We start from the raw sequence: 13,010 nt of genomic DNA, 5'->3' as shown, positions 1-13,010 counted from the left end.
GCTACTTACATTTTAACAATTACTGAAGGAAAAAAATATTTGCCTTTGAAAATTGTGTCCTAAAAATAATTTAACAGCACAAAGCAGAACTATATTTTACATTTATTGGATTTTACTAAGAAAACACTAGTAGTTTTACAAATTCATCACTGATTATTTTTACATTTAAGTTACTATTAAAAGAAAAGTTCCTCTTTGTGATGTGGTTATAATTTATAACCACAGTCAGTCTACGTTTTTAAGCTAAAACTATACCTCACCTTCACATATCATTTACATATACTGATTGCTTCCATATGTCTGGCATAAGGTAAAATAGTTTATGAGTATTGTAATATAGTTAAAGCCACAATGAAATAAAATTCATCGTTGTCTAGAATATCTCAGAAATGTATTCATGTTGGTGCATAAAGTGTTTTCCAAAAGAATTCCATCTTCCAGAAATGCCCTATAAAAGCTGACTGTGGCTAGCGTCACCTCCCTTTCTAACCACACTTGGATTTCCCAGTCTGGATTGCAAGTGTCTTCTGTTAGACAAAAGCCCCTTTAACTTACTCGCAACATGTTCTTCATTCTATTTATTAGCTTCAGACTGCAAATTTTTTTTTTTTTTTTGAGTGACTGAATATCCTCTTTCCTACAAATAGGTTATTTGCGATCACAGGTGGTTCATAGAATTGGTCAGACAGACTCAGACTTTGTATGTACAGTGTTTCACTCAGACTCAGGGACATATTAAATAGAAATATTGTGTTGATTCCTATGTGGATTCAATACTTCTTAAGTTGTCATGAAGGATGTTGTGTCTTCATGGACCAAGTCATAACAAAATAATATTCAGGGCAACCATTACACCATTTGAGAGGATATGCTGTAAGTACAGGAACAAATAAAACTAGTCACTTCCTGGTTATTTTTACTGAATATTAAATGACTGGTTTTAGTTCATGCTGAAAACATGACTTGGAACTTACAGTCTGTGAAATTCAGCCAACCCTTTCCCTCAGAAACAGGTGCTTCCTTGCTCAGCCTGGCCTAATCCGTATTCAGAGCCAGAAGACCTAAAAATCAGGTCTCCTGTCATCCCCATCAGTAACTTCATGTATACATTCAGATAGATCCCATTGAAATTACAATGACGACTGTGTTAAGCAACAGGTCTACAGTCAAGACACTTAGCTTCACCTAAGTGTAGGTGCAGGACTGACAGACCTAAGGTTAGATTCAGCTTTTTGGGTTTTTTGTTTGTTTGTTTGTTTTATCAATTTTTATTTTAAACACTACGTTACAAAGCCTTTTCATATCTTCACTGGTAGGTGATGTTGACAAGCTTTGAGTTTTTAAATATTCACACTATTATACTATCATGATTTGAAGGCACACCACAAATGAACAATTATGATTTTTATCATTACCGTTGTGAATGAAATTCACAAGACAAATAATGGCTAGAGAATGTTTTCAAAGAAATAAAACACTGTAAACCAGGAGCTGTGGGATTATTAATCTGCCTCAGAGAATAACTAGTTGTTGCATACCTTCTATGTATCAAGCTCTGATTGAGCACCCAGCACGTGCATCGATGTCCCTATAATAGTTCCCATGAGGTAGCTATTTTCTCCACATTAGAGAAGGGAAACTTGAGGCTGAGAAAGGTAATGCCACGCCAAAGTCCTCATACCTACAATTGCCAGAGCCAACCCGATGCTTTCACCACCGTGATAAGGTTCCTGTTGTCTTTGTGAATTTTTTTTTTCCTGTAGTTAAATTTGAAAACTTCATTAATTTTGAATAGGCCAGTAAGTAGGAATTGGATCCTGTAAGTTCAGTATGACTTACCATTCAATAATAAGGAATAACAGTGTATATTATCAAATATATTTTAATTGCATATAGGCCATGATTTTGGACATTCTAAGAATGTAAAAGGCTATTCCTCTGGTTATATGAAAGGGCACACTGAAGATGTTTAGCAACAATCTCCATCTCTAAAGAAAACTAAACCATATAAAATATGGTGTAATAAGAACAACAGAGACTTGAGGAGGGCAAATGTTCCTGGTGTGTGTTATGAGTGGTACAGCTCAATATCACAGACTTATATCTGTACTAAAGAAACAAATTTTTACACCATCGCTAAATTTATTTTCTTACACGGAATCTGATCAAAATACACTAAATGGATTCTGTCAAAATTAATGTGATGATGCTTATATAGTTGTGGACAGATGCACTATCACCGAGTAGATAGCTTTCTCCAATTTGACAGCTAAAGGGCTAAGCCAATTGGATAATTATGAATCTAGATCGGATGAAATAACAGTGGGCAAAACAGGCACTTAGCATGTTTTGCTAAGTAACTTCACAGGTGCCAGAAGGAAACTTTTTTCAATCATTTTGTATAATTTTGTTGTTACATTGGAAATCCTCCTTAAGTACTTGTCTGGATGAGGAGATTGAATGGCAGAGACTGTTGGAGTGTGCAAAGGAAGGCTTACTTCTGTACTGAATAGGCACCTTGGGAAGCGAAAGAATTCTGGGATGCTATTGAACATGAAGATCACGCAGTGTCAAGTCAGAAACTCCATGGCTCTGGGCCAGCATGTAAGCCCAGCTCTAGATGGAGCTGCTAAAAATAAAAGGTTTCTAACCTCCTTCTGTGAAGAACTTGAGGGCTTCTGATTTTTAAAGCCTGGAAACTTATCTCATACCCCACAGGAGAGAATTATCAGGATTTTGTTTTCAAAAGGTTAGCCTAAATGAGATTTTATGTGGATAAGTTAAGAAGATACAGATTGAAGATTTGTACTGCCAAAGAAAAGCTGGAGAAAGGGCTATGGGGGTGCTGAAAGAGTTTTGTGTTTTTTTTTTTTAATAATTACATATTTCAAGCCTGAAAAGATAGAAGGTTGTTATTATACTGGGGAATCTGCAGCCTGATCCAACCTTGCACACTGGAGATAGAAGGACCTGAGGTAGAAATGTTACTTGCACACCTGAGAGCGAGACCCTAAGCTCTGTGGAGTGGGGTCAAGGTGACCAGGAGGCTCAGGGGAAGGGCTGCTGAAACAGGCCTCTTGGTATTGCCCAGAGTAGAGTGGCCAAAAGAGAGCAGAGAAGTCGGCTAGACAGCAGCATTGAAAATAGAAGATGCCTGGAAAGATGAACCATGGATGACAGGTGGCCACATCCAGTCTGAGCCCCTTGAGACCTAATCCAGTCCAAGGGAGACACTGCCACCCAACCCCTTCAACCCAGTCCTGATCGGCACTACACTTTCCATATTCCAAATTAAATGCAATATTATTTAGAAAAATAATAGCACTCTTATCAGTTATAGATGCACACAAACAATCATATATGCTAAATATAAACACACCACCTTGTGTAGTGGTGTGTAGCATCTATAGTTGATTCTGAAAGCACAAGGAATTATATACTCTTATAACCAAAATTCCAGAAGTGACTTTTTTTAATTTGTCTTGCAAGATACCATCAACCCACAACTTTGTCTAACATGTTATGAAATGTTCTAAGACTTGACTAGTGTGCTTGTTCCGAAACTAATTTTTTTTATGTAAGCCAGAGAAACATCCTGAAGAAAATCAAAGTGCTAAGGGGGTGAAAGAATATGCAACACGTGACTTTGCATTTACAGGTATGTGGCATAAAACAGGAATGTAGAGTTGCGGGGGTGTTTCAATTCCTGACACGCATGATATGGATGCCCCGGATCTTCATATTGAAAGCCAACATGTTTGTAAAATGAAAACTGCTCTTTTCACAACTTGGTGAATTAAAGAAATAATAATTAAAGCAGAGAAAGAGTCCACCAGAAAAACAAGGAGAACCCTATGTTCTAATCAGCATATTTTATAGTATCAAGAAACTATAGTAATAGTGTTTTGTATACTGGATAACCAAACTCAACTCACTTTTCTTTTTCCTTTAGTTAGAAAGAAGCCTGCTAGTATATTTTATAGATAAATTCTAAAGAAGAGATAGATAGGGCAGCGCCTGTGGCTCAAGGAGTAGGGCGCCAGCCCCATATACTGGAGGTTGTGGGTTCAAACCCAGCCCCGGCCAAAAACTGCAAAAAAAAAATAATAATAATAATAAAAAAGAGAGATCGATAAACCCAAATGACTCTGGAACCACAGTAGAAAGTTTTTATGTGCCCCTTGTTCCTCTTGATGTCATTTTCAGTCATAAGTAGGCAACTCCAGGAAGTTCCTGGCCTGCTAAGCTACAGCTTAAGTTATATAAATTACTTAAAATATATCTTTGCTCTCCTAAAAAAAAATCAAATCACAAAGAAACAGTCTATTATAGCAGGGGTTACCATTCCTCCTTACTTTTACCTTTTTGCATTTTTCTTATCATTTAAGCCTCATTTCCTTGTGCTTCATTTTTTAAAAAGTCCCCTGAAGTCTTTAGGTAGGTGTGATAGTGCCTTCCTGAGAAGTCCTACTACATCCTTTTTTCCAAAAAAGTCTTCATAAACAAATCTGACAGGTAACTTATGTGGCATTATCTCTGTCTAATATACAGAATGCAGGTAGGGATAATGATAACTAATTTTTTAAGTAATTAAAAGTTTCAAAGCTGATGAAAACGTAGCTTCATTAACACTGATTCTTACAGGATAATAACGAGGTTTATTCTCTTGAAATTTCAAATTTGAAGATCAATTTACAATTTCTAACCCACATAATAAAGATTCAGAAGTAGTTATAAATCCTGGATTTGACTTCAGGTGTAAACAACTTTGTTTTAGGTTTGCCCAAAATATTTCTAAGCAGTTGGGACTAGATATTAATAATATTTTAATACCACTTACTAGGTAGGATTTATATAAAACAATTCTTGGTAGCTGTCCTATTGTCTTTTCCTGATGCTATTTTTACCTGTCACAAGAATAACATATATGTTTTAAAGAAATTTCTATTAAATATTATAAAGGCGTGTTATTCTAATATTCATCTATAGACCTACACACATATAGAAGAGGCCTAAGGAAATTGGCATTATCTTTATGCACCCTCTCAATGATAGGAGTTCAGGATCTTAAGAGCAATAACGCACCCTATACTTTGTGTATTCACACTTCAGCACAGATTCCTGTGGTATTTCCTATCACATTTACTCTCTTGTGCAAGTGGAGACGAGGGAGCGTGAGGGTGGAAGTGGGTGGTGCTCCCAGGCCACAGAACACAAGGTCAAGGGGAGAAAGAGACTGACTCAGAGATGAAGTGTGAGAGGAAATGAGCAACTGCTGCTTTTGACTAAGTGTAAGAGAGGAAGTAAGATGGCTCGGAAACACTCTCTCTCAGCAAATTGAGAGCAAAGTCAGGATCTTCCAAAGGACATGGACAAGGAGAAACAGTCGATCTAAATTGTTCAACTTCTACCCAAATATTCAAATACAATGAGACTGAAGATGAGATATGATCCTTTACCTTTAGCCAATATTTGCTTTTACAGTAACCTCTCTTTTCTGGCTACGTGTACTATGAGGTGATAAGGGTATAAGGAAGAACAGGGTATCCTCTAAGGGAAGGAAACAATTTCCCAATCTGGTTTATAGCGTCTTCCAACATGTATCCACTGCGTATTTTCCATCTCCTGCCTGCACGCAAACAAAATGACCTGGATACTTTCTGATTCAGACATACAGTAGGTGGTTCAGAAGACTTTCTGTGGCGAGACCCCTGCCCTCACACCCTTCCTACCCGCCTAAGTGCCTCAGTGGTACCCTCCTACCCTAGAATCTAGCTCTATTGACTGTCTCTCTGATATGATAACATACAATTTACTTATAACAAATTCATTTGCATTCTTTTGCATATAAAATGGATTATATTTGATTAGCAGGCATACTTTTGATTTAAAAACAAGGTATGCCATGTAAAGCAAAGCAGCATTCTAAAACGAGTGCTTCTTTTCTAGACACTGAGAATAGGAAGATGAAAATACTACATATCTAGTCGTGAAGCCCTCATAATCTGGCACAACAAACAAGGTTCACACAAGTTGTCTCACAGACTCAAGAAGCTATTGGACATACTCACTAGAACTAAACTTCTGAACTAAACTTTTGCTGATGAAGACTCAAGTGGGCCATGTTGTATTTTATTTAAAGACACGTTATTACTGCAGCGGTACATCAAGTTACTGTAAGATTTTTCAACATTGATCATTTCCCACGCCACGTCTGTCCAAGCGAGAGAACCTTTGACAGGCAGATTTAATGACTTATTTGGGAGATGACAGGACTCTTTAAAAATCTGTGGTCCCTTTACGTTTTACAGTCAGCTTGTAAAAAAAGACTGAGACCACATTATTCTTCACATTTAGCAACAGAATTTTATTTTTGCGTATCTTCTTTCCCTAATTCAAGTATAAATTGTGTATTTTCTTATCCTTGGTTTGACAGAGTCCAGCTTTGTTTCTGCTTGGAAACAGTGTGTGAATTCTGTATTTATACTGATGTTTATGTCTTGGCAATAGAAGGAGATAGTAGCTGGAGACACTGAGACTTATTCGTGTCAGATGGAATTTAGTGATTCTTCCATATGTGTAATTATGGTAACAATTGAAAACAACTGAAAATTTAAAAGTACCGGTAGTCATTTTTAAAAAAATATATACCAAATGCAATTTTCTAAGTATTATTTCATTTTCTTACCCAGCTACTCTCCAATTACAACTGATGGCAATAATGTGCCCTAGGCAAGAAGACTTAGTAAGGACTCTTAGCACACTTTATGACTGACACATACACTCACACACACAGATATATTTACCTATGTAAATATTATGATATATAATCTTTAATACATAGTCACATGAAAATATCCTTCCATCATTCTAATGGTAGGGTATTGCACAGGTTCATCTCAAATATTTTATATTACACAGGTTCATCTCAAATATAAATTATCATTTAAACTACAGGGTATGTGTTTACTACTTTACTTACAACCATTTACTTTTTCCGGGTTAATATGTACAAACAAATGCACGCAAAGACCACAGCGACAGCTTTAACAGATTCCATTTAATTAATGCTTCTGTCTGGTGCATCTCATGACTCTCAAGCCAGTTTTCCAAACTTGTCCTCCTCACATTTTCCTGTGTGTACTTATCCTAGCTGCCTGCCCATTTCTAAACTAATGAAAGAGCTCTCACAAATTGCTAGTGCCACCTATTAGTGGAAGCATAGAACTGCAAATCATAATTCCTTTTAATAGTACCTTAGAAATCTTAAGGGCTAAAAGCCATCCCAAGATTCACACTCGTTCTAATCAATGTTTATAACTACTGATTTTATTTAAAATGATCCCTAACTCCATACATGAAACTTAGTTCAATATTGTTATGAGTTTGAAGATTTGACCTATAATGTGGCATCCATAGATCTTTTTATTGTAGGTTTTATAATAAAGGTTTCATAAAAGCAATGCCTTACCTGATTAATATGTAACTCTCCACTATGTGATATCATGACTTTGTAAATAAAAGGTGTTAATGATCAATACAAAATTTATTTTAGTGTTGGTCATTTTGAAGAGTTTTATAAAAACTGAGGTACAAATTTTATTCAGAATGGTCCTGAATTTCGATTTTAAAATTCGTCAAAATTGTCAAGGTGTAATATTTTGACCTTTGACTCTATGATACGTACATGTGTCACTGAAAACATGAGAAAAATTGGGATGAAGCTAAACTACACAATTTCTTACAACTTATGAAGTTCATAATAACTCTAAAACACAACCCTGAAAACATGATACATGTTGTTACATGTTGATTTATGTGTGATGATTAAAAATCAGAAAACAAAGATAAATTTGATGTCGCCTATCTACACATCCACTAATTGGCTAAATATGTAGGTATTTCCTGTTACTAACAATAGTAGTATTGGAAATAATTCACAAGAAGAGTAAAAATACAAAACGTTAGAATGGAAAAGTTGTTCAGTATTCACCATTTACATGAATATAGACTATCATTTTTGAAAGTTGATTGATTAGAGGCTTACATGGGATGGTTTTATACCCTGTTATTTTTCTGTTGCTAAAGTCTATACTGTATAAATTTATTATTTCCAAGGCCAGTCTGGTTGGTGGTAGCTTTAAACAGAGAAGCCACAGATTGGAGATTTTCCCTAGCCTTCATGTGATATGACCAGTGTTGAATCACAAGATGTGTGAATGTGCATTTTGTTTTATTTTATGTTCATTGTTCATTTTTTTTTTTTTTTGGCCAGGGCAGGCATACTTGCTGAATAGATGAATAAAAGGTTCTAGATTTCAAGATTTCAGAATCAAAATATGGTATATAATGTTAATAAAATTTGAGAAGAAAAGGTCATATTAATTAAGAATCAGCTGGTCGCTTTTCCGCGGTTGCAAAACTAGTGAAAAAAAAAAAAAAAAAAAAAAGAATCAGCTGGTCAGAGACCTGATACCCAATATACAGTGACTATCTGAGAAAAAGGTATCTCACAGAGAATTGATGGCTTCTTTGCTCTACACATACGTCTGTGTGTGCTCATATATGTACACTGGCACTGGTGTCCTGCCCACCCCATTTTTTCTAGAAACATTCCACTTTAGATATAAGGAGATTTTTAGTATAAGTCTAACCTACACTATTATGTGAATACTCAAGATACCCATGAAAACTTTCCATAGGACTCAAGAGATTCCACCAACTCTATTTTTTGTGTGTGTGTATAAAATTTAAAATACAGTATTTTAACCAATAACTTTATTTGTGAAGAATTTTATTGTTATGAAAACTTGTATATTGATGAGATTACTATCTTAATTATAAAGTTCAGTTTTTATATATTCACATGTATGTATGTGTTTACCTGCATATATGTATATGTATACCTCATATATATGCATATGTATAGGTGTGTATCTATAAACACTGCTTTGATAAAAGAAAATCATCAAATGAAGTCAAAATGTTTATTTAGAAAATCATTATTCATATTGGGTTTTGGAGCAATTATAGCTTATTGAACAAAAGGTAAAGAAACTGACTTTTGCAAATTTTACTTCAGAATCCTTAATTAAATAAAATTGTCTTGTGATATCAGAAATATATATGAGATCATTTCCATTGAACTGATGATCTCGGTCTTATAATAATTAAACAACTAGACACTGGAGGGAAAAACATACAGAAAATATAAAAGGAAAGCCTTTCAAATGCCTACCATTTATTTAAGTCCTATCTACTCAGTCTGGTCTATGAAGGGAGGTTAAAATCCCTGATTTTAACCTTCAGGTTCATAGGATCATCAACACATTGAGACCTACCTGTGTCTTTGATTTCCACTAAAACTGAAGCCCATGCTGTCCTGGAAGAAACCCATTACATTGAATGATGGAACACTTGCCATTTATTTAAAGCCCGAAACCTAATTTATTTTCTTGTGATTCATAGAGTTGACTGAAGACATCAATGTATCACATATCCCAAGTGGAAGATTATTATATGTTTTCTAGTAGCTCATGAGAAAAGTGAAATTTGACTAGTTTTGTAGAAGAAATAAACAGTTATAAACCAATTTTCAATTGAAGCATTCTAGCTATATTATATATATTTAAAAAGACAAACATATCTCTGATTAAATGTTTCCTGAAGATAATTTCTATGTGACTGCTGAGATTTACAGAGTTCTCACATTTTCTTCCCCCATAAGGATTCTAAATCAGACTGGTTTAGAGGAAAAGCCAGCATACCCCCATTTTTCTAATATTATCACTTCTCCAGATGGTCTTGAACACATCTATTCAATTCCTTTTTCCTAGAAAGTAAAGAGGTATCTTATTAGATAGGTATGTTTACCCACTCCAAAGGCTACTTTTTTATTTTTACTTATTTTGCTTTTTTCTTGAACATATCAAATCTCTTTCCTCTCCTAGTAGTCAAGATGACCAGTACACACTGAGCGCAGAGACGGCCTGAAACTACATCTTGGCAACCTGAGCAATGAGAGAGTTAATGGTGGATCTTTGAAAACAAGTGACCATGGGAAATTAAGGTTGGCAGGGATTTAACTCTTCATGAATCATGCTAGCATATTTTTAAAGGCAAGGCAGTAGATGTTTTAACTGTGTTTGACATCTAATTAAGGAGGAAAAAGAAGTAACAAACACACACACACACACACAAAAACCTCTATTATACTTTGGAAACTAAGTGCTGACAATTGGCTACCAGGTGCTTGCTTTAGCAAAGCAAGTACACAATCCAGAAAGGTAATGACAGACCAATAAAATGACAGGAAAAAAAATTGCTTGGGTCATTCCTTTCATGCTTCTTACAGTTGTTTATTTCACAGCCTATTTAACCAAGCAGCCAAGTTCTAGGAATATGAATTGAATTGTTACGTAGTAACAGGACAATTTTTGATTTAAAAGAAAGCAGAATGATTCTACCAGAGGCTACTGCTATGAAAAGCATATAAAGACAATGTAAAATATTCGAATCTGGTCAATATACAAGCTTGTTTCATCAGAAAAGTTTAAAGCATGTGTGCACAACAAAGAAGTACTCTAATTAAACGTCCTGTTTGTCATATATAAACAGTACAAGTGCCTTCTCAACAATGGAGAGCTCAGTACCATGAAATGACATTCTTACAAAATAAACATAATTCTCTTATTTTATTTAATAGTTTATTTGGCACCTAGACAAATATACACACATCTAGCCAGATTTTTTAAAATATATTTCATGATTTTAAATATCTTAATCTAAAATTATAGCCAATAGCCACTCACATCTTTCAGAACTAAAGTTGTAGGTAAAACTTACTCACAAGGAATAACAAACTTGGAGGAAAGTGGACTATCAACTTCAGAATAATTTGATGACACCTTCCAGAGGAGTGAAAATAGGAAGCAAAACTGATGAAAACACAGATGTCATAACATCATATACTATGGAGATAATTTAAATAGAAACATAAACAGAAACATAATAGATTTAAATGTTTGATGAATGCTATAAGATATTTTAAGACTTAAAAAAAAGCACAATTAAAACTCTGCTTGTTTTTGTTTAAAATCTGTTCCCAATTTGATAACCAAGAAAATATATCAAAAATCAAACATACTTTCCAGTTCAATGTATTTTAGGTAATCAGTACTAAATCCAAATAAATATATTTAACAGGTATTTAATTTTCTAATTCAAAGTATGAACATTACATCTTTCTTATTTGAGATCCTCATTCACCTAGAGCACTCAGAAAAAGATATTCTTCATTATGTGAAAATTAAAAAATATGGTTTCTGGCATAACAACAATGTATAGTAGACAGACTTCTCTCCAAATAGATTCCATAATTTTCTTTTACCTTATAAGCTACAATATAAGCATGATGAAAGCATCTCACTGCCCCACCCCCAAGTCTAGAAATCTGAGAATCAGAAGAAATTAACACCTTAGGAAGTAAAACTACTTGAGTTAGAATAGTTAAATCTTCCACTCCATTTAAATAATACCTGAGTCATATCAACATTTTCTGCCACTGAAGTTATATATACATATTATTTGTAATCTCCTTTAACATTACCTTATAGGAGGTCTCTATAAAATCTATGTACACAAATGTAGAATATTCTCTTTAAAATTCTAATAAAAAAGCACATACATTAAACTGTAACCAAATAAAGTACCATGTGATAAGGCCGTTTTTACATGTACTTTGAAAAGAGAAGTTTGCACAACTCTCTATGAAAATGCCTATTCAATTTTCAGTGAAGTACATATGGAATTAAATAACATATTTCAGACTTCAGCTTTACACCAATTAGCCAAATACACAGTCTTTTGTACAATCATAACACACTGTGGAAAACTAGTCTGTTCCATCCAGTTTATATTCTCTTGGCAAACCACGATCTACTGCTTATGTTAAGCATCTGATTGTCAGATTTGAACAAACTGAATATTCATGATGACTATTAACCATTTAGTGTCTAAAACTAAGAAAATGCAATTCATCCTAACAATTACTGTAGGTGAGGCATGCACGTCTACAAAGAGACAATTTTTGCATTAGTATTTTTTTGAAAATATTTTCATATAAGTCAAGTCAGAAAAATTAACAAAACATAAGATCGGATCATGAGATACAAGGATCGGTATGAACCGGGCACACAGCTCTTCTCTGCAAATGTGATTAAATGTTCTTTGTTTGCATTTAAATTGTCATATATCAAACAAAACACATGCTTTTTTTTTTTTTTTTTTTTTAAGGAGGTTTAAATCATGTCTGCAAAATACAAATGTTCACATAGGTTTTCCAGGTTAAACTAAAGGTTTGATGGTTTGGGTTGGGAGGGAGTTCAAGGAATGAAATGAAAGTGGGGGGGAGGAGGATTACAAAGCTAGCCAAATAAAAGAAAAAATAAAGATTTACCTTTGTAGGATAATTTCAGCCTTGGTACGTTGTTCTTCCCATTTTGATAGTTTGCTCTTGCTGTAAGTAATACTCCCCAGAAAAGACAGACCATCCGAGTCACCCAGCCCATGCTGCAGACGCCGTAGGTCCCTGTGCTGCTGTAGTCTCCCTTCCTGTATTGTGCCGCCAGAGAAGTTCAAACAATCTGGAAACTGGAGGTAACAGGTGATTTAGGTCAGTTTCATTCATAAATGCAGACAATCAAGACCTCATGGCAACACTAACACCTCTTCTTCTGTAACAGTCACTGAAGCACAGAAACTTCAAACCCTCCAAAAAAGGAGAAAAAAAAAATCTGAGCCAGGCACCACCGGATAATGAGGCACAACTGTTGTGTGGAAAGAAAAAAAAAAAATTAACAAGAGCTGCTGCAGTGGTGCTTAAGAAGCAGTTCCTTTTATCTAAGCTCCTCTGATAGCCGGTGGCGGACTCTAATCCTGCTCTCTGCTTCATTCGGCTCCGGGGAAGCAGAATGAAAGGGAAAGAGAGGGAGAGGGAGAGAGCGAGCGAG

General features: G+C 34.9%; 1 protein-coding gene across 2 annotated transcripts in view; it reads right to left on the bottom strand.

The window, feature by feature from the left end:
- SEMA3A (semaphorin 3A) overlaps nucleotides 1-13,010 on the bottom strand; it is a 514,403-nt gene that overhangs the window by 206,070 nt on the left and 295,323 nt on the right. The window contains exon 3 of one of the 2 annotated variants that reach the window (XM_053553821.1): nucleotides 12,458-12,651. In XM_053553821.1, the coding sequence (XP_053409796.1) occupies nucleotides 12,458-12,569 (112 nt within the window). In that variant the 5' untranslated portion in view covers nucleotides 12,570-12,651. Of the gene's footprint in view, nucleotides 1-12,457; nucleotides 12,975-13,010 lie in introns of those variants that run through there. The other variant, XM_053553819.1, reaches the window with a different exon arrangement.

This window comes from Nycticebus coucang, chromosome 11 (genome assembly GCF_027406575.1).
Source record: "Nycticebus coucang isolate mNycCou1 chromosome 11, mNycCou1.pri, whole genome shotgun sequence".
NCBI classification, from domain to species: domain Eukaryota; kingdom Metazoa; phylum Chordata; class Mammalia; order Primates; family Lorisidae; genus Nycticebus; species Nycticebus coucang.
This window is presented reverse-complemented; position numbering and strand designations above follow the sequence as displayed.